Here is a 23,162-nt window from a genome sequence, read left to right as displayed (position 1 = left end):
TAAAAGTATATCTCTTTAAAATTAAAACATTATAAAATACCATTCCACTGTCATAGACAATATAATAAATAGCATCTTTTCGTACAATCTACTTGTTGATTACATTAGAGCAAGCTTCAAAATACTCCTCCTTAAAAAAAAAACAAAACATTTTGATACTTTTAGGAGGGGACGCAGATTCTACTTGATCCGTGGGAAGAAAAAGGCATTTGTTAGCATTTTGGACTACACTTAGAAAAAGAACAAATGAAAAAACAAAACAAAAAAAAAGATAGAGAAACACTGTTACAAAGGTTTAAACCAGCCGCCTCGCCCTCTAATAATCATCAGAAGATCTGGTTCATTCAAGTAAATGTTTAATATCACTCAAGTAATTTCCGTCCAAAAAAGATAAAAAAATCTTTTAAGTGCTCATTGGATTTCACGGGAGAATGTGCTGTAAAGTGCTGAGAGGCGACATGAGTGTGCTGGATAAAAGCTGCTTCTCTGGACTATGACCGTCTAATGGTATTTTATAAAGAGACGTGACAGCATCTAGCCAACTCTAAAAATCGATGTGCCGTCACCCTGAAGAAACCAGGCTGCCAGAAATCCCACCCCCCCAAAAAAATCAACGGAGTTTACGTTAAAATCCTTTCTTTACAACAGTAGCATGTAATAGTAAAAATACCTGTGGTCACATTTTTCCCCACGTCAGTTTCTGTTCACACCCATACAGTCACAAACGAAAATAGTGAGCGAAATGGGCCTCCGCTTCCCCGCTTCCTGACTGGAATTGAAAAAAAATCGCACCGACCCATGTTTCTGTCACTCACGTGAAGCCGTATAGCCGTTACACACACACACACACACCAATTCACTGCAGCACTGAAAGAGCAATGACCAGATTTGATCATCACAGCTCAGATCTCTATAGAAAAGCAGAAAATGACAGCACTACGCGACGCTAAAGAAAACGTCAAACTAATCTCCGTAATAAACATTTTTATGCGAGCCGTCATGTTAAACACCAACGCAGGAGAACTATCACGAACTCTCCAAAAAAAGGAATGAATAACCTGATAGCTTTGTTTTCTGTAACAGCGAGAGTGAATGAATTTTTAGGGTGGGCCTATCTGATATTTTAAACGTACAGGCTTCACCTACGAGTCCCCCCCATTCGTGCACCGCAAGTTCGGTTTCGCCACAAAGTTGCATAGGTTGTATAAAATAACACAGGGCATTCCTTTTAGAAAATATAGTCGAGTAATTTAATAGGATTTATGTACTCTTCTAACTCTGTATTAAAAAAAAACTAAACAAACCCCCCAAAAAAGAAGATCAAACTAATTCTCGAAGTTTGGCAAAAAAAAAAAAAAAAAACAAAAAATCCTTGAGCATTTTTGGAGAACAGTTCCAAAAGTCGCAGAGCCGCTAAACATACAGTGCCAATACTCAGAATTGTCGATATCACACGGGCCACGAGTCGGCCACATTCAACAGCTCTGCTCTTCATCTCATGCAGTTACACCTAAACCGTCACTCGAGCGCTGACGTGTACAATATGCGCACGACAGCGGCGTGGACCTCGGCCCCTGTGTTTGGAATGATAAGCACACGAACTAATGAGGGGTGTGTGTGGGTGTGTGTGTGTGTGCACGATGTGGTTCTCTTGTGTCCAGTGTGTCTGTGTGTAACAGTTCTCTGGCACGCTGCTCTTGTGTGTGTCGTAAGCGTCACGGGTCCGTGTTGGTCTGGAGCCTCACTCGTGATTACAGCAGTGGATGATGGACCAGGGACAGTCAGTAAATTTGGCTATGCACACATTCATAGTCGGTCCATGGCTTCCCAGCGGCAGCGTCATTTCCTCAGGTCTAATACACAAACCTGAGAGAGGGAAGAACAGTTGTTATGACTTAGGGGAACTCATCGGCCTAATTTGCCATTATTATGAAACCTAGCATCCAATTTTACATCTCAAAATCCTTGTTTTGTTTGTGGCACAGAGTAAAAAAAAAATAATAATAATAATTTCTCGCACAGTTATGACTTTTATTGTTGCAAGTCTTCGCAGTTCTGAAAAACGGCAAGAAAAAACCCCTGAATTTAGGGAAAAATAACAGTATTTTCCCTGAAAGCAAGAAAGAAAGAAAGGATACTTAGCATTTATGATCTCCAGTGTTTCTAGTCAAAATATATCATGAGCTGATGATATGAATGTGTTTTACCTATTAAAAAAATTTCACATTAAAATAAATTGTCATCACTTACTCTCCTAGAGTACGTTCTAAACCTGTATGATTTTCTCTGTCCTGCCAAACACGAAGGAAGATATTTTGAAAAATATTTTGGCTGTTTTGGGTTACCATTGACTTCCATGGTATTTTTTTTTCCTATTATGGAAGTCGATGGTGACCCAAAAGAGCCTGGTTACAAACGTTCTTCAAAATATCTTCCTTTGTGTTCAGGAGGACAGAGAAATTCATACAGGTTTGGAACTGCTCTAAAGGGGAGCAAATGATGACGCTTTTCATTTTTGGGTGAACTACTCCTTTAAATATGAATTCTGCGCATTTCTGTGTTGATGAATGGTGCAAACGTAGGGTTTTATTGCTCGTACTGAAGCGTGTATGACGCTCGCAGAGATATTAGAGTTTTACATTTAAAATCATATATACTGCGTGATGTAAAAGTATTCACAAAAAACAGTCAAAATAAGTTAAACCGGTTTTAACATTTAAGGCCAATGAAGCACACAGGAAAAAAACAAAAACCCTCATGTTCTTAACTTTTAAGGGGACTCAAACCTCTTTGTATTTGTGCTATACTGTCTCAATCTAAACTACTTTTTGTTTTACACTTGAAATTAAAATACTTCTATTCAAATTTCTACACCTAGATATTATGAATTTGGACTGCATTTAAACCACTAGCTGTCAGCAATTTGCACTTTTAAGCTTTTATTTTGACGGAAACGTCAAGAAACTCTCAGCTCAGGGAAAACGTGCATCTTATTAAATATCTACTGAAATCCTGTAACCGTCAGCAAGAAAACACTGCATCATAAGCGGATCGCCACAAAAATGTGTGCACTTTGCTTATATATAAAAAAAGAAGATGGCTGGCACATGTTGGGTGGTTTTGGTCATTAGGTCATTTTGGGTGGAGCGGCATTTACTGTGAACAAATAATGAACCGCTTACATGTATGAAAGCTCTGAATCACAGTTTTGGTTATTTAATTAATATGCGCAGCCCTACTTTCGAACCGATTCGGTTCATGCTGCATCTACATCACAGCCAAAGGGCATGTCACACAGAAACTCACCGATCCATCTGATGCACTTGCGCCCACTTTGTCTCCAGTGGAGTTCCAGCATACTTCAAAAATCCCCCCCGTCCCTCTGTAGCTGTTGACTAAAGCACCACTCTGTAGGGAGGAAAGTAAAAAGTGCAGGTTAAAAACATCAATCATAGCGACAAATCAGTGTCAGCCAGACCAGTCAATGACCAGCAGATGAAAACCATATAGATGATTAACGCAAGTATATAATGTAACCCTAAGTGTACTTTACCAAAACACTTGATAATTTAAATTAGGTGTAAGATCAGTTTATGTCATAAAATCTAAACTGATGTTGTCAATTGGAAGTTGGAACATTGTAAAACAACGAAAATTAAAAAAAGAAAAATGCGCAATTTTACTGTAAGATTTTTTTTAGCAAAACTAAAATAGATGGACAAAGGGTGTAAAGCATTAGTCTTAAACTCAACTCCTGGAGGGCCACAGCTCTGCACAGGAATTGAGTTTAAGACCAAATGGCGTAAACCTCTGAAGTTGCCCCTCACCCAACGCAAAATGCCGCAAAAATATTCTCAACACGTTTAAACTCTAAAAACACTTTTTCAATCTGTAATTTTTTTTTTTTTCATGAAAGGTTTTAATTATTAGCTTATATCAAATCAATCATTTTTATTTATATAGCGCTTTTAACAACACAGGTTGCATCAAAGCACTGAACAGTTTAAAGCAGAAGAATACAATGACAGGGATGTATAATGACGAGAGTGAACAATTTCTTATTAATCTTATACATAGCCTTTTAACAATTCGGGGTCAGTAAGAGTTTTAGAGTTTATTATTAAGAGTTTATTATGTATCATTACACGTGTATTCTATTTTTATTTAACACTAATTTATCATTCAAATTTTATCAGTTCACGGTTAATGTTCAATTAAGCGGCAGCGGATGTCGGTCAGGAAAATTAACCAAAATGCGCACTTCCAAGTCCGATAGCAGATGAAAATTGGAGATGCTCATAAACATCACAACAACTACAAAAAACGCTGAAAGACTTGTTGTTCCATTAAAACTGTCACTAGAATCCAACAATTTGGTAAGAATCTGAATAAATGAACCCAAAATAAGATGCTACATAAAATATCAGCACAGACTAAGCACTAACGCTAGAATGTAATGTCTAATATTTTAAAAAGGAAGCAGTGCAAATTAAACTTCCTGGACGAATGAAGCACAAACAAACAAGACTATCTGGAGTGAATTTGGAGAATGTGGGGAGGCCGAGTGACCTGAGAATGACCTTTAAGTACATATTTTATATCTAACAAACCAAAGCAGCACACGATTGAGACGTTGGTGGAGGGGCCAACTTCAAGAAGGTATGGAGCAAATGCATTTGCACTGCTATATTATCGTTTTATATTATTAATATTGGACAGTATTTAGTATTTAATTCGTTTTTAAATCTAAACTAGATATTTAATAATTCACAATTAAAATTCTTCTAATTCTCATACATGTAAACTCTAAAAACACGTTTATTCTGTACATTTCATTTATTCATGAAAGGAATTAATTATCAGCTTCTACAAAGCCTTTCAATGGTTTGGGGGTCAGTGAGAAGTTTCTTGATTTTTTTTTTTTAAATACTTTTATTCGGGAAGGATGCATTAAACTTATAGAAAGTGACAAGAGACATTTAAAAGCATTCTCTTAATAGTTGGCCCGAAGCAACCGCGTCCAGCACGCCTTTAAAGATCCTCATGTGAATATGTAAATGAGCATTAGTGTGTTAAAGAGCCTACAGTACCTGTGTGTTCCAGATATGGACACACTTGTCGAAGGAGCCGCTGGCCAGGTGCCGGCCGTCCGGGCTGAATGCCACGCTGTAGACGGGCTCCTGGTGTTTGGTCAGCGTGTGGATGCAGGCTCCACGCTCCGCGTCCCACAGGCGCACCGTTGAATCGAACGAAGCACTTAAGGCAGAAAAAAAAAAAAATTAAGTTCTAATGTGAAAATAGATATGTTTTAAATGTAGGTTTTTATTTAAAAAGGACAGGATTTCAAAATGAAGAGTGATGGTGGCTGGTTGTGTACCTGGCCAGCATGAGGTTGGCGTTGGGGTTGTTGGTTCCAGGGCCAGTTGGGCTCCATTTGATGGTGTAGATCTCCTTACTGTGGGCTTGCAGGTCATGAACACAAGTGTCCTGTTTCATGCTCCAAAGCTAACGTTCAAAGCAAAGCACAATATCACTATAACGCTCGCTGCCAGTTAGCGATACAAACGCATTAGTAAAACGCTACATCAAGAAGGACGGCTGGTTGGATCTCACCTTAAGGGTCATGTCATCAGAGCAGGAGGCCAAAAGATTTCCTGTTGGATCCCATTTGATTGCATTGACTTCATTCTAAGGATTTAAAGCAAAGCGCAAATCATTAGTGATGTAATCAGTTAGGATGCTTAAAATGCTGCATCTATCATATCTGGTGCATATTTGCTTGTCCATGCTCCTCATGTCACAAAATGCAACCCCAAACAAACAAACGAAAAAATCTATTTAAATGTGTCATCTGCATACAGGAGAAAGTTGCTTTGGACGAAAGCACTTGCCAAATGCAGAAATTTGGATTTGTTTACTCAATATATTTTATACACGAGATAAGCTAAAAACAAAACTAAAAACGATACAACAGGTATTAGAGGGACATGTATTTCAATCATCACTGTAAATATAAATCAACAACAATAAAGGTTATATTAATATTTAATCATCAAATTAAAACAATTGAAAGCTTTAAAGGTGATTTTATTAAGATATATTTACAGAGATAGATAAATATATAATTTTTTTTATATATATGCAGCCTGTTCTGTAACAATGTGTTACAGTAATAATGCATGTATGCACACATCCACACACTTTCATTTGATTAAAAGAAATATAATATAAATATATATATATATATATATATATATATATAATTTGCCAATGCAAAAAAAAATTAAATAAATAACTGATGAAGATTTAAAAAGAGAATATATGCAATAGTGGTATGTCTAATGTAAGTGGCTTACTGTGTGGCCCTGGAATGTTTTGACTGGTCTGTCCTGGCCCAGTTTGCACACGTGAATGCACATGTCCGTGCTGCAGGACGCAAACGTGTTGTTGCTCTGCCAGTCCACGTCCAGAGCCGGAGCTGCAGGCAGAAAATGCAAATTACATTATTCATGACCGTTCTTCTGAAACTAACTAAAATACAACCTGCACATCTGAGTGACAAGGAAAAAGTTTTCTAAACTGAAACCCGAAAACAAACTTCTATATATAATAAAGAGCCATTCTCTTGGGGGTTAAAAAAAAAAAAAAAAAAAAAAAAAAGAATCTCACAGCTAATTGTAGGGATGCACCGAATGTTCGGCAACCAAAATCGTGTTAACCCGAAAACACAGAATAAATTATGCTGAACAATGGACATAATTTGATCAAAAATAAATGCGCGCTAATGCAGGAAAAATGTTATCAGTGTAAAAGCATTTTTATTTCATCTTAAGTACATTTTTATTTTGCGACTGACTTTTTCCTTTGAAAAGCTAGACAAAACAGTAAAAAGCACATTTTGGCTATTTAATTTACACAATGGACGACGAAAAGGCTCAATATAGTGGGAAAATGTGAATTCCGCCTTTAGTTCAGCGTTTCATTTTGTTCTCCTGCATCCCTAGCTAATTGCTATAACAACACACTCCCTCTTAAGATTCTGAGTTCACATCTCAACCAATATAGCTGAGAACACCTGCCATAAATGTTGATATGTTCGTTTGTTTGTGCATTAATTGGTGTATTCAACAGAGCATGTCCCTCTAGTTCTCAACCGGATTAGCGAGAATGTCAAGGTCAGTTTAGGATTAACGAATGTCCCGCTTTTAGTGATTTTTGTTACTCACCTGAATGGAATGGAAACTGCTGTTTGGCCTCTCCTGTGTGTGCGTCCCAAATAATGGTGGTCTAAAAGGTGCGGATTCCCATTAGCATCTCAACTGCACATTTTGAGAGTAATCACAAAAGATTATACTACTCTACCTTATCAACACCAGCGCTGAGGATAAAATTTCCTTTCTTGTTCCACTTTAAAGCAAATATGGGACCTTTGTGCTGCCCCAGTGTACTGGCAAGATTACCTGCCGGTTACGAGACACTCGTTAGATAAACAGGATTTTGTAATTGATGACGTAGGGATTCACAAGGTAACACGCTCACCATCTTTAGTCCATATCCTGGCAAAGCCATCATAGGATCCTGTGGCGAGAAGTGTACCTTCACTCTGTCCAACACAAAAGGTAATATGAATTTGAGGAATTCTTTCTTTGTATAAAGCGTAAGAAAAAAAAAAAAAAAAAAAAAAAAAAAGAGATGCAAAAGCAGGGTTACTGCAGTTCAAAAGTGCTGTGCCTAGCACTCACATTCCAGTCTAGTGAGGTGACGTCTTTGTTGCTGGGTACATCCTGCCCCCCCTCCCGAATGCAGTGCCGCAGCACCAGCTGAGTGGATCCTCCTGCGCTACTCTCGCTCAGGTTCCAGATCCGTGCGGTTGAGTCTCCAGAGCTGATGCAAGGAAAACAAAAGAGATGAATCCCCATTCGGATAGTACTGGACATTAAAGGGGTCGTATGACGGGATTTCTATTTTTCCATTTCTATAGATTAAAGAGAAGGCTTATCCAGACCGGTCTAAAACGCCTCATGAAAGCACGCCCCCCACGTGTCTACGTCAAGATGTGGTAATATCTGCATAATGCGGCCCAAAAGGACGCGCAAAAGAAGTGGTTTCAGTAACCGCAGTAGCGTTGATGCATCCATAATCGGTGAACAGCTGTGTGTTTCTGTGCAAAAGCACATTATTTGGCTTTCCTGAACGTAGATGCTGTTAGGAATCATTAGGATTCCTTACAACAGAACAGCACAGATGTTTGTATTTGTGCAATGCATTTTACAACAGCTTTGTCATCCTAAAAAAATACAAAGAGATGTGCAAATGCTACTTAAAAAAATCAGGTGGCGAATCAGAGCAGACTTGTCGGAATGAGGGTTTTTGTAGAAAACGACATGTTTGACAGGGAAGAAGAGCTAGAATAATGTAGTGTTTCAGGTCAACATGTTCTGTTACACCAGGTACACCAAATAATGATCTTTAAAATAGCATCATATGACCCCTTTAAATATAACATACATTAATTACTCTGCAACATATCTATATAGGTGGAGCTGGGAATGGAGAAGGGTTTCTGAAGCACACTTCAACTCCTACAGCAAGCTCTAGCCAAGTATCTGAATGTTGTGCAGCAAGCTCATTGGCTGCTGGTGTGAAAGAAATCAGTGAGCTGCTCCATGTGAATAATGGTTTCATAATGGATGTTGTATTAAAATTCAGCCTGAGAGAGAAAAAAAAGTGGCTTAATACCAACCCAGACGCCAACAGATCACTGACAGGGTTCCATGCACAGATGAAGACCTCAGACTCGTGGCCCCGCAGGACCATGGCTTTACTGGCCGGGATCTCCACAGCCCTGTCCACCTCCATCATGTCTGAGTGGTGGTCTGTCAAAAGGAGAGGCAGAGTTTTAAGAGCGAGGATAAAAACAACAACAGTAGAATCTAAAATGCAACAATTCTCTCTTCTATGCTTCAGACATAGTTTTTTCCTGCATAAGTCAGACGACACTTGTGTACACTAGGGACAGTCATACCCAACACACAAAAACGTCAAGTAAATAAACTTATTTTCATGGTTCAAACCCAACAAAAGAAAATCATGACCTTTATTGCACAGTATACATTGAAACCTCCCATGCTTAAGCAAAGTTACTCACAGTGTTTTTCTTTCCAAATTCTCTACAAGCATCTTTTATGCTGCTTGGAATGCAGTTATAATTTGATACACAAAGCTTATTTACTGACAGACATCTGCTCTGAATTGCTCAAAAGTCTCACGTGACTTCATGTAAGCAGTTATGTGATTGTGATTTTAATGTAAACACAGTCAGTTACGTCTTATGTCAGTCAGGACAGGATAAAACATTGATATGTTAAAATAGATCTGTGCATTAGTGTGAATACAGCTTATTAGCATCGCAGCCATCCATGGTAATAATAATAGTCAGACAGGAATAATGCAAAGACTTTGTGCTTGTCTGAAACAATTTAGATGCTTAAAATACTCGGAGACAGACACTGAAAACACATTTCGTTCATTGCTTATAATGCGTTTCTTTGTTCTCCTTTAGATATACATGCGTTGATGTTTTGAATATTTTGTTTTAGTTAATTCCGAACATGTTCTGATTGAATATTAATTTGTAATAATTATTATTATTATTGCACAAGCAATTATTATTAAAAGTCATTTCAATTCTAAAAGTAATTTAATATGCTATTTCACGCTTATGACATTTATGAATAATACTTATAATTTAAAAAAAAAAAAAAAAAAAGACACAATGTAAAAAATAAGATCTAAACTAAATTAATCTTGAGTTAGGTTCCTAAGAATGGAAAAAGAAAAGCAAAACAGAATAAAAAAAATAAAATAAACTCTGTTTACCAAATACAAGATAATTCAAAATGTAAATAAGTACTACAGCATCTCTCTTTAAAAAACACTGATTATTGTTGTAAATATCTATTCAGGACAAACTGATGTTATTTCAGCAAATACCAGAGACAAGTCACATTCTGTATTTGTCCAATAAATTTGACTGATGCCACAAATCTGCAAAGAACATAATCTAGGGGTTTACAAATGTACTGTGTGAAAACTCCTGAGGATTAATTCCTAACCCAGATTAAAGACTGAAAACAATAATACAGGATTCACTTAAACCCAGGGTTGAGAAAGAGCAGAGGTTAAGGTTTAGGCTAATTATTATTAGTTAATATTGTGAAAAGCCTTCACGAGTGACAAAAAGGGTGCACTGAAATTAAAATTCTTGCCAGAAGGCCGAACACGGCTTTTCATGTTTTCCCCATATATTTGCCCTTTTTTTTTTTTTTTTTTTTTTTAAACACACAATTGCATAAATTAAACAGCCACGCTTTACGGTCAAACTTTTCAAAGAAAATATACACTGCAAAACAAATTTTACTTAAAATTAATACATTCGAAAAATCTTTTTTTGGCCATTTTTGAGCCCTCCTTCTTGAATCAGGCATGATTGAATCAGGCTTTTTTTTTTTTTTTTTTTTTAAACTGTATACAAATAAATGCTGCCTTGCTGAGCAGAAGAGAATTCTTTCAAAAATATATTACAGATCCCAATTTTTTTTTTTTTGAGACGCATGAAAATGTTACTCGACAGCTGATCGTTTTAGCACAGATTTGGACTGTGAGCCCTGGCTAACAAGCAGACGCACCAACATCTACATCTTTATTTGTCCTTACTGAGAATTCCAACAGTGTTGACAAAGTAATGTAGTGCGTGAGCTTACTAGACAGCGTGTGAGATCCGTTCTCCTCTCCGTTAGCCGTGTTCTCTCCGTTCTTGGCAGCGGTGGCTGTTGTGGCGCTGGAGGCGGTGGCAGCCTGCTGCTGAGCCAGCTTATCCTTATACACCTGCTGCCTCGTTTGCACCACGTCTGGCATCACTGCATCAATCAACGACAGCGACTCGATCGGTCGTCCATCAAACAGAGTACCATCCTGTGACATTAAACAACAGGTACAAGGAGGTTCGAGCACATTTTTTATCAAATTGAGCGTATTCTGCATAAACAATGGGCAAAAATGTTTGGTAGCGGTACCAGCGCTGACCTCATTGATGCTGACTTCGGCCTCCACGTACTGCAGGCCTTTCTGGATGATAGAGATGAGGGCAGCAGGGGGCACCAGAGCTCCGTTGATGTTGGACTGGCTGATGTGGCTCTCTATGCCAAAGGTGAAGGCTGAGTGGGAGAAGCCTACAGGGGAAATGGAGACAGCTCCTGTTACCATTTAGGAACAAGTATTTGTGAATAGTGAGGTCAAAAGTATTGGCACTCTAGCTCAAAGTCGATAAAGAAACTGTAAAAACGTTGCATAATCTATTACAGTCCTTCTGACTCAATTCTGGCAACTGATTTCAAACCAGGGATATTCTCTGGGACTAAAATTTAAAAGCATAAAAAAAAATTACTTGAATCTAAATAACTTAAACTAAATGATTATAACAACTGCACAGACATTCATAAAACTTGACGTGTATTTGTGTTTTAAATCAACCCTGCACATTTTAAGGAAATCGATTGCTTAACTACATTTAATGATAGATGACTTAAATGTCTATTGTAAGCCACCGACTAATAAACGTAAGATTTCATCTGCCTATTGGTGAAACGGATCACAAAATTCATGGTTTGGATCACGGATTTGGATTCACGGATCGGATCATTTTCCAGATAAGCAAAAAAAGCCAAAGTTACAGTTTATTTAAGTACTTTTACACCCCGGCAGAAACTACTAGCTCTACTGAAGTCGGCAATACAACAAGAACAACTGCACAAATTAAAAGCATAGAGGAAGAGCCTACAACGTCAAATTATACTGGCTATATAAAAACAGAAACAGTTGTATTCAGGTCCAAAAAAGAAATGTGTAAAAAAAAAAAAAAAAAAAAAAAAAAACAACTCAATAATGCTACAGATTAATCTTTGTTAAAGCAGAGCAGACAGATGTAGGCAGACTGCTGTCTCTTTAAATGAACGGACCCAAAACTGATACGCAGAAAACCGTGCGTGACTTATTTGACTTCATCTAAATGGTCTGTAATTGCTTGAATGTGTAAACTGGCAAGACAAAACTCATGCAAATGATAACTTTTAGTCTGCGATGGTTGAACTTAACACTTAATACGCAAATCACATGCATACCGAACCATGGGGACTGGCCTGTGTCGACCACGCTTTGTCTACAATCTGTCGTACCCCTACATTTGCCAGTGTTTGGGTTAAAGTTTAAGACTAAGTTTAGAACATAATTTTCACTTGCCTACACCTGAACAATAAATGGCTGAAAGTCTCTCCGTCATTACACCGCACTATTCCCATTTATATCAATGGATGTGCAGCCTTTGTTTGCCTGGCAGTCTGTAAACTCTTGTAAGGCGTTAAAGGAGTTTAAAGGGTTAAGTTTTTGAATTAGTTCACTTACTGGTATTAGTTCTGACTACTTTAAAAGAACAGCATATTAAAACATTTCCACATTCCATGAACGAAAAGTGTGTGATGTTTGACCAAAACACACTGTCAAGATGTGGATAATTGGAGTTTAAATGCTGTTGCTATTGTCCCGAGTAGTTTTTAGTACGTAATGAGGGTTCTAGGGTGTTCTGGGTGGCTTGTTAGTTGGTTGAGCCTCTAATTAGTTTTGAGGAAATAAACCTTCCGAGAGGGCAAAAACCTGTCACTACATGCGATATGCTGTTAGCTGAAATTAAGAAGCTAGTTTGCGGATCCTGATACACACCTGACTCCTGCAGGTATCTGTAGACCAGGAAATTGACCTCATCACTGCTTATGCTCATTTTGGATCCTGGGTGAACCAAGAGGTCAAGGCGAGAGTGGAGCCTGGAAAAACAAAAGGCGTATGTGTTACAGCATAGAGCATCGACATTACTGGACACACTTTATATAGTACTCACTGACTGGCAAGTTTAGGGTCAGCAAGATTTTTGTAGAGAAATGTATATTTTTATATAAAAGGACCTGAACGGCCTGTGTACCTGGCGGCCAACGGATTTCCTTTTAAAGTTAGAAAAATAAAATTTTGAAACATTTTTTCTTATTTGTTTTTGCATTTTTTCCAAAAACTACAAAAAAAAAAAAAAAAAAAAAGGAATTCAGCTTCATTTTTAGCTTTTTGTTGAGGGGTAGAAAAATGAACGAACCACTTGAATATTCTATTTCAACACATCGGTGGGAATTCAACACCTCTTTCTGCTGATATGGATTCTAATTAAAAAATAAAATGCATAACTGTTGTCTGTAAATTTACAGATACTTAAGGAACACTCATTTTAAATAAGCAATTGCAGCCTGCTTATATAATAATAATAATACAAAAATAAATTAAGCAAAACATTTATTTTATTTCAAATGTATTCACACGGTTTCACAGGCAAGGTTTAAGATAGTCCCAGACTAAGTCCCAGCTGTCTTAACTGAAAATATCTTGCTCTGACATATCTTAAAATTTGCCAGAGTCAAGAATCGGATTGGATCATGAAGATTCCCACCCCTGATACATAGATTGTAGTATTTGGACGGTGTTCTAAACTACATGTCAGTTTTGATTCTTACCACCTGACGTCTGTGATTTTCAGGCATTTTAACATCTCCTTGTTTATTACAGAGATGGGAGGGTCTGTTTGGCGCTCTGTATGCGTGCATTGCATATAGTCATTCGGATTAATTACAAATTAATATAAATCACAAACACCGTTGTGAAACTAAATGGCTAGTGGCAAAACCATGTTAAGGTGAGGTTACTTTAGTTTAACGTATTGTATTTTTTATTTGTAGTAAACCATCGCATTCACAGAATAGAGTTTGCTGAATAAAGTAGGTAATTTGCTCTGGAGTCACCACAAAGGATGTGAGAGAACAACACATACAGGGCAGATTTGGACAGGATCACCACAAAAATCACCAAATTTGTGTGTGAAACAAAACTCTAACGACCCCCTGCAAAACTAGTCCCGTCCGAATAGGGCTCTAGATAGACAGATGTTAATCTCACTGGCTTGCGCAATTTATCTTTGCTACTTTTTTTATTTTTCATCCAGCCACTTTGGCAGGGGTGTAGTAAACCTGCTCAGTACGCACAAACAACGCGAACTGAGCCTGACCTCGACCGAACTTTCTCATGGAAGCCAGTTTGAGCCCTGGGGAAATTTTCCAGCCATTTGCTCACCACTGGAAAAAAAAAACTGTTAGGAAGCTACACAGTAGGGACGGATATTGCGATGGAAAGAACTGCATGTGTTAAACAAGAGGAAATACTCCAGATGCACTCATACGGCCTCTTGTTCGGTCTTTAAGCCTCTTTCACAGTCTAATAAGCCTTCGCGTAAAACAGCAACCAGTCATATACGACGCAGCTCCCCGTTGTTTACGACGTGTCAACAGCACCGAAAGCGCAACGGTTTCCATATTGACAATCAAATAAAACGGACTTACGCGACACAGCATTCTTAAGCAGTGGAAGATCAGTTTGGCTAAATGTATTTGCATTCAAATCTTTTATCAAACATAGTAATCACAGACCAAAAAAAAAAAAAAAAAAAAATCTGCATTTGTTATTTTTAATACCAAATTCATCTCAACAGCAGTTTCTCAGCTGGCACAAGTCCAACACAAATGTGTGTTTCTGTCGTCAAATCTAAGACCTTATCAAACTATGACTTTACAAGGTGATATCGGAGACTTTTACATGATTTTTAAGACTCCTTGTTAATATAGTGTGACTTACCATGATACCAAGCGTGGATTAGATGCTCATACTCTTGCTATCCATGGGAGCAAAGTCAAATCAGCCTGTTAATAAGAGACAAGGTATTAGATCTTATTAGGTCTTTTCTCTCGCTTTCATCAAGGATACAGGTAAAAATGTTTGTTACTTCATTAACAGCAAGTACATTTATTCGGCTAGCAAATTTCATTTAACGTCATTAATCTTTAATCATTTATCATCTTAACATCATTAATCGTAATCATTTAGCTTTAAACAAATGGTAAATTACCCACACACACCAAAATTTTGAAATAAATGAATATAAAACCGTAGACGACTACAACATTTCTGGCCTAAAACTAATTTAGGCTAACTCTTCTATTCCCACATTTCGAACACAAACATAAAATCCACATAAAATGTAGTAATCCTAAAATTACATAAAGATTACATAAGTGTTACAATCACAGACACAGGTGTGGTTAAGTATCTGTTACTGGCAGGTTGTGACCTATTTTACGGCTCCGATCACACAGCAATCAAACCACTGAACTGCCCGCCAATGCTGAGATAGAGAGAGATCGACCTCTAAACCTACTGGAATAATACTTGCACTGCACTAGTGGTTGAAAGACACGGGCTTTAAATGGCTGACCGACGCCTGACACAAAACAAATAAGATGTGCATAAAGTTTACATCCGAAGTATTTCGAAAGGAAGGGATCACCTAGATGATACAACAACTTCCACTCTGGTTAATTTAGTTTGTTTTAAATCGCAAAACGCATTTAATTTATTAACGGCAGAGAACGAATCCACGCTAATTGCTGAAAATCAGAGCCAGATTTTGGCCAGTCAAATTTCACAGACCAGTCAGAGTATATCAAACACCTTTGATATTTGGAACTGATTTCAGTACACAAGCATTTGTTGCGAGTTTGTTTGTTTAGCACAGTCTGAAAGTCTGGTATGTCATTTATTGCAGGGGTTTTCACTCTTTTGGATGGACCCCAGTATATCGTCCTCCTCCTGTGATGGACCCCCACACAGAAATCTAAATCTAGACCCTATTTATACTATGAAAGAACTATAATATTTAGCTCCTATTAGGCAACATTGCATTACTTTCCTACTTCTAAAAACTCAACCAATAAACTCACTATTAGGCTAATTAACTTATTTTAATATAATTGTATGCATGTGCTTCAAATAGCTAAATGTCTTTGTCTTTCAGACAAAAACAAAGAAATTTTATACATCACAATTCCAATTATACAGCTGCTATAATCATATACACCATCACTGTTAAACTGTACGTTAACTTGTTGTGACAAAAGCTCGCCAACAGGTCAATTATATTTAGTTTTCAGTAAAAGACGCCCGTAGAGTTATAGAAAGTCATTAGTTTAAATTATTAACCAGACAATTTAGTACGTTTAGTTAATAAAATATAATTAAGTGCATTATAAAAAACGAATACTTTCGTTAAAGACCCTGCCGGAAGCGCCATTGCATGTCATTCGATTATTAGCTTACGGCTAATGCGCATCGTGGATGAACGTCACCGGAAACAACAGACTCCCCAAACAAATGCAAAAAAAACGAGCGATTCTAGTTGCAGCACGTGGCTGCTTCCATAGCAACGCTGCTAACTAGTCGGTTGAATAAAAGCTAGTTGTTGTCAACGTCCATCTCGCGTGCACGGCGCGAGGAACCAGGCCGCCCATCCCCCACCGCGCGGCCGCACGAGCTGCACTTTCACTCTGCAAAAGCAACACTTCTAACGATTTACAAACACACTTCGGCCATCTAAAAACGCAAACGGTAAACGGAACGGTCGCGCACGGCTGGGTTACGGGATGCGTTTGGGGCGAAGGAGAGGCTCGTCTTACTCGTGCCGATGCTTCCAGTCTCGTCAACCGCTAGCTTCTGGAGCTAAAGTACTGAACAAATGTGCCACAGCGCCGACTCAGATCCCACAGAAGGGTATCCCTCGACCTTTCCACTCCACTCTGATACTTCTGTCCTCGAATATGATCTATTGTCCTGCTTGTATGTGGGAAATATAAAGGAATAAAATAAACATTTAGCAGCTTATGGACAGCCAAGCGCTTCAGAGGAAGCCGACGGCCTCAGACTAGCAGTAGGGTGGAGACTTTCCAGGCGAAAATGAGATGTAAGGCCAACGGGGCTTCCTGCCAGTCCCAAAACTAAATAAAGTAATAAAATAAAGTAAAAATACGACCAAGTGAATTATAAGAAGCTTCTTAAATACTATTAATCAAATTTCCAATGCGGCACATTGCGTATTAAAGCGAAATGTTGATTAACGGTATTAAATTGTAATACAAGGCACCTGATTTGTACCGTATTGCATTTCAAAGTCATCTATTTTCAAAAATTCATAACAAAACAGTGTCGAAGTCAATCAAGTTTGACTGATGACGGTTGAACGCCCAACCCCCACCTCTGAAACAAATTATTTTTGCCTGGCTGGTCACTACCTGCAATTCCGCCACACCCACAATCTCCTCTGCTCAGTCATTCAATAACAGACTGACATCATTGGTCTGCGTATTACACTGCTATTTTCAATATACCATAAGTTTTCTAAAAGCATCGCAGCGGTCCCGTGACTTACAATCGGTCCCTCGAGCATCATAACTGTTTTCCCGCTCCATAGATGGAGAAAAATATTTACACACACACACACACAAATAAAGTCTGGCCTAATTTAAGTTAGGAGCTCCTGTGCAAAGCTTCGCCCACCCCCTTCATTTGGGAGATGATGACACGACTATGAAACATCTTTGCTGGTTGGAAAGATGTTATAGGGTAGGACTGAGCTCTGAACCCATCAGATAAACCACCAGCTCACATGCTGTTCTTTTGAATAACTGTGCTTGACACATCACAATCCATACTGTATATCATTTTGTTTTAGTTGTTATAATTTGTTCTCAGACAGTTGGCTTTGCTGAGGTCAGTGTTTATGAGCATTAAAAAAGACACTAAATTTATCTTTGGTATATATGTATCACATATGTATCAGTGTATCATAATGTGACACGTTTATATCCGTGGCACTGAAGAAAACCATCTTAAATTCTGAATGTCACAGTGCCAAATAATGATTGGCTTATTGGATTTTATACCGATAATAATTTGCGCTGTGCAGTGTGATTGATTTCTGAATGAACGTGCAATCTGTTCTCCCTCTCTCTGGAATATGACAGACTTAAAAGTGAAGGTCAATCCAATCACTCATTAATTTGTTTTAAAGGAATAGTACAGAACATGTACTCGCCCTCAGGCAGTCCAAGATATAGTTGAGTTTGTTTAATCATCAAAGGATATTTGGAGAAATTAACCATTGCATTACTACCTCACCAATGGGTCCTCTAAAGCGAATGGGTGCCGTCAGAATGAGAGTCTAAACACAATAACAAAAGCTGTTTGGGCTCTCTTTCTGACAGCACCCATTCACTACAGACCATCCACTGGTGAGCTCGTTAATGTCATTTTAACATATTCTCATTTTTGTGTGAGCTATTCCTTTTTACCCATTTATCTCAGTCAATGTCGCTTCACGTGCAAATAGTTTTGTCCCTGCTTATTGTCTCTTACATGAATATATGCCCTTGGCAATTGTGTCAACTGTTTGTAGAGTTTTCCACGCTTCAGTACCAGCTTTATACAAAGATTGGATACAAACAGACCAATAAAAGTGTTTCCTGTATCCTTGGCAACAGCACTGGCGCTGGCTGTAAATGAGGCAATCAAATTAATGCTGGAACATAAAGCGGGGGAAAGAGAGAGTAAAAACTGGAACACTCGGAGCCAGGCACGATTATCCATTTTACACCAAATTTAGCATGGAGTGAAACATCACACATTTGGATGAGATTCTCAGCCACTGGTCTCCTATCAAAACACATATTGTCAGTTTAATTAGAATTGGAAGCAATGCATTTCGGTTGTCTTGCACAGTTGCGCCTAATTACCAAGACCTTTGCGATTCGGTTGCGGGACTGTTCTGGCCAACAAAGAAAGAGCAGCAGGAATGCTTTTGGCAAGCAGGGGATAACACGGCCTTTAAAGTGACTAATGTGATTTCAAACTAAATTATAATAGATAAATTCATATAAGAAACACAATCATTCGATTTGTTAAAATCCAAGCACGTCCGTGTCAGACCCCATTATGCCATTATGCTGCATCGCATAAACCCCAGATTTAATGCACCACCAAGCTGTGAAACTGCCCGATCCATCTAAATGTGACTTCGGTTTTGATCACGGAAAGGTCATCGGTCTTAGCAGCGAAGTCTGAGTCTGGCATCACAATAACTGCTAGATGGATGGTTTCCAGAGCTGTGTGTTCCCAAGATTACAGTGTTGTGAAATTTGGCGTACGCACCATTAACCTGAAATATTATGCCTGAGTAATGAATGGTGCAAGGAGATGGCACACTTAAATAGCAGTACATTCATAACTCGCAGCACTCCAGAAATACACTGTAGGTACAGATCGCATACCCAGCACGTCTCTATATATAAAAACAAAAACCTAATTGCTGCAACTGGGAGGCCTTTAGTGCAACAACATCACATTATGCTTGGATTTTCTTTCCTCCTGCAGCTCAGATTGGACTCAAAACAACATTTCAGCACATTGTAACTAGTTGTGTCAGTTCTTTGATTAACGTCTTGACCTAAGGATTAAGTTTAGATTTAAAATAGTAATGTAGTTAAAACTCCACCCAAACAGAACCAGCACATGCACGCTTAAAGTGTTGAAATCACAGGCATGAACTCCAACAGAGACACCCAGTGGTAAAAACTGGCATTAAGCCTAATTACCCCCTCAGTACTACTCTGTATTTTGTTTCTCTCTCCATGACTCACAATGCAATGCTGGTGGAAAATATATTTGCATATATATATACATAACATAACGCATATGAATCTAATTCAAGTAAAATAATACTTTTATTCAGTGGGGACCAACAATGTTGTTTTCTTCTGCTTATAAATGTGTCACGTTTTCCACAAAAATATTAAAGTGATATTTCGTTCCAAAATGGAAATTATGTCATCAGCCACTCAGTTTGTTCCAAACCTGTATATGCTTTTCTTCTTTGTCTTTTTTAATTTGTTGAACACAAAAGAAGATATTTAGAAAAATGTCTTTATCCAGACAGTTGACAGTAGCTATTTCAGTATGTTTTCCATATGGATGTCAATGTGAAAATAATGGGCTAATTTTTATTTTCGGATGAAACGTTCACCGAGTTGTGCTGAAACACGGGTTCAATACGTGAACCCTGGCACCTTCTTATTACGTTGATATAGGTACGTACTGCGGCTGTTCAGAATGGAAATATCTGTGGACTGTTGCTAAAAGTTAATGCTCTATTGTGCTGTAAATACGCCCTACACCAAATCCAACCCTAAACCTACCCGATAGTGCTAATAAACGCAAAACTGATATAAATACACATTCGCTAATGCAGCTGTGCCATTTCAACTTCCTTTTACACCGATTTGAACTGTTTTGCCAAACTGTAGTTACATGGCATTCGAACCAGAGCTCCTCGCCTCTCTCAAGTAGCCTACGTTTCTGTACACCTCGATCTACCGAACAACCCTACCGTCTATGAAATCTCATAGATAATGAAGATAGATATGTGTGATGCTAACGTCCAAAAGCATCAGTTTCCAAATATCCCATAATATTAATATTGTACGAAAATGACACTTTATTATTCGAAACTCTGTTAGGGGATAAAAGGCGTCAGAATTTTACCGCCTGGAAACTGCAGTGATATGTAAGTGTTGGTACGTGTTTCGTGTCTCCGAGGTCGTTTATGCCATGAGAGGTAGTCTAAATATATCGCTGGAGATAGCCGTGCACCTGCATTGGTTGATGCTGTGAAGTAATCTGCCCTTTTTGACGAATTTCGTACCCCTACATTCTCCCACAACAGACCTTCGGGAGCTCGGGAAACAAACTGAACTGTTGCGGGGCCACAGGACATTTCCAAAACCAATTGACATGTCTGTGTTTTGAAATGTGAGGTATGTTGTGATGATGAGAAGGGACTTTTTAAAGACCTTTCAACTCATCTGAACACTTGTCCACCATGCTATAATAATCCAACTCTAGGCAGAAAATACTACCTGGAACATTCTTGGAAAAGGACAGGAGCATTTCTCAGAGGGCTGAATGGGCACATGAACACACGATTGCCAGCAACAGGTGTAAATGTCCAGCATTAAGCATCTGCCCGACACACTGTAAAACACCCAAGGGCGCGACTGGTCTAATTGTTAAATAAAAGATTTGGGATTTCGAAGTTTGATGTAATCTAGAAAATAATGTGGATGTAGTGCTTTTCCCACCGAGAGGAGCTAGTCAGCCTCGGCAGAGTATACAGAGATGAAGTTAAAGTCGAAGATAGCATCATTCCGAGACATGGGCTCTTTGCAGAAAAAAAAAGGAAAATGAAAAGATTTGACTCTATTCCATTTGCGACGGAGTGTGAAAAGTGTTAAATGGATTTCAGAATTTAAAAGAGACCATCAAAAAGTCCAATTATCATCTCTATGTGCATTCACATGGACAGCCTGCACTGAGATAAAAGAGTGTGCCTTCTTGCGCAGCAGTTCTGGCTTCTTCTCATCAGTTTGCCCTTGGGACAAAATTATATATCTGTCATCTTTCAGATACGTAGAGAATTCTAGTCAGCAAAGAAACCCTGCTGTCTCACGGAGGTTAAAATAAAGCCATATTTGACATGTGTGATCCTTCGCTTGCTGTCATTGCCACCCGATATTTCTTAGCTTCATCTTTATCCTCAACATTTTTTAAAAAGGTGTATATAAGAGTAGTCACAAACAAGAGTGGTTGCCTTCATCAGTGGTTGGTTACTCAATGCATTGTTATGGATTCTGGAAAGTTGCACTGTTGCACTTTTATGATCCGCCGCATGCTTGATCAAATAATAGGAAAATAATATTATTCGTGCCTGTTGCCCGATTGGTGTATGAGCTAAGGCTGTGATCACCAACACAACTTTTAAAAATAATTTCTCTATTCTGTTGGATTTACTGTATATACATACTGTATAGGATATGTATTTTGAACTGAACAGTAAAACCCTGGCAGCACACAACACTTAATACCATACATTCCTCATATTATTTTAGCAAACAAAGTGCAAAAACTTTTATTGCATACTTTTTTTAAGAGCCAAGGTTCATAATTAAGTTTTTCAGCCATAATAAGTCATTTTTTTCAGAATAAGTCTAGAACATCTGCGTTTTAAAGAAAGTCGACCATCTTTCTTTTTTAATAAAAAGAGAATAAGCTGAACTACATTACTTTTAGAATCCTAACAGATTTTAAATCACTATCAGAGGAAAAACTGGGCATCATTTACTGAACGGCTGAAGATCAAATACTAACAGATTGGTTTCCTGCACTACCTCGTTCAGAAACGCGCATCTCCCAGCAAAGTTAAACAAAATGTACTTCTAAAATCGGTTCAAAATGTTTGTCATCAATCTCGTTTTAGATCCTCCAACTGGAAGGAATCATAGTCTGAAGATAAAACATATCTGAGTTTGTATCCATCATACACTAAAAGATCAGTGTGTAAAGTGGTGCAAAAATAGTGTATTTTAGGGTTAATAATGAAATTACTGGAATGCATTATTGATTTTATTAACCTTTCAAATGCACAGGGCTTTATTGTAAATGCATTTGTATCAGTTTTTCTTTCACATTAATTTATGGGAGGAAAGCTAACTGAGAATTTCAGGCGAAGAGTGATTCGTAATCGTGCCGTACCAGACTGAGCTCAGGTGGAAACATACCCGGAATCGTTTGGACAATATAGCTCCTCTATGTTATTATCATTGCAGTTGAGGTGCGGGCTACAATATGTTTTGTGTTATTCCAAACATCTATGAATTTCACTCTTCTGCTGAACACAAAAGAAGGGGAAAAGAGATATGTTGCCATTGACTTCCACAGTACTTTTTTGGTTTTTCAAACGTGAACGCCAGTGGCTAAAAGCTGCTCTTTGGTTACCAACTATCTTCAAGATATCTTCTTTTGTGCTCATCAGAAGAAAGGGATTCATACACATTTAGAACAATGTGAGAATGACATCTCTTTAAATGTTATAATCGGTTTCTCTTTATAAGTTCAACTGTTACATTGTTTCAAGCAAATCATGCTGAACAAGTTAATAGCAAACAAAATCGCCTTGCCCTTGTTTTTGAGCCTTTGCTATGCTACAATATAAAGCTTTCAGGTTATCTATAACAGAATCTGATATCATTTTGAATACATTTGCTCATTCATGAACTAAATTGCCTTGAAAGGGACTTTGA

The 23,162-nt window shown here is 38.1% G+C and overlaps 1 protein-coding gene across 1 annotated transcript; it reads right to left on the bottom strand.

The window, feature by feature from the left end:
* Positions 1 to 1,226: 1,226 nt before the first annotated feature.
* Positions 1,227 to 16,903, bottom strand: tbl1xr1b (tbl1x receptor 1b). Its single transcript, XM_043255777.1, has 16 exons — positions 16,653 to 16,903; positions 14,779 to 14,843; positions 12,775 to 12,875; positions 11,086 to 11,231; positions 10,764 to 10,974; positions 8,744 to 8,876; positions 7,743 to 7,884; positions 7,540 to 7,603; positions 7,363 to 7,460; positions 7,227 to 7,287; positions 6,357 to 6,478; positions 5,614 to 5,688; positions 5,378 to 5,505; positions 5,091 to 5,256; positions 3,307 to 3,408; positions 1,227 to 1,866 (listed from the first exon to the last, which is right to left on the bottom strand). Exons 3-16 carry the CDS (start codon positions 12,830 to 12,832, stop codon positions 1,840 to 1,842), a joined length of 1,533 nt encoding a protein of 510 aa, XP_043111712.1. The 5' UTR covers positions 12,833 to 12,875; positions 14,779 to 14,843; positions 16,653 to 16,903; the 3' UTR covers positions 1,227 to 1,839.
* Between the last annotated feature and the right edge of the window lie 6,259 nt (positions 16,904 to 23,162).

The sequence above is a fragment of the Puntigrus tetrazona genome, chromosome 2 (genome assembly GCF_018831695.1).
Source record: "Puntigrus tetrazona isolate hp1 chromosome 2, ASM1883169v1, whole genome shotgun sequence".
NCBI lineage: Eukaryota > Metazoa > Chordata > Actinopteri > Cypriniformes > Cyprinidae > Puntigrus > Puntigrus tetrazona.
Note: the sequence above shows the minus strand (reverse complement) of the source record. Positions and strands in the feature narration are given on the sequence as shown.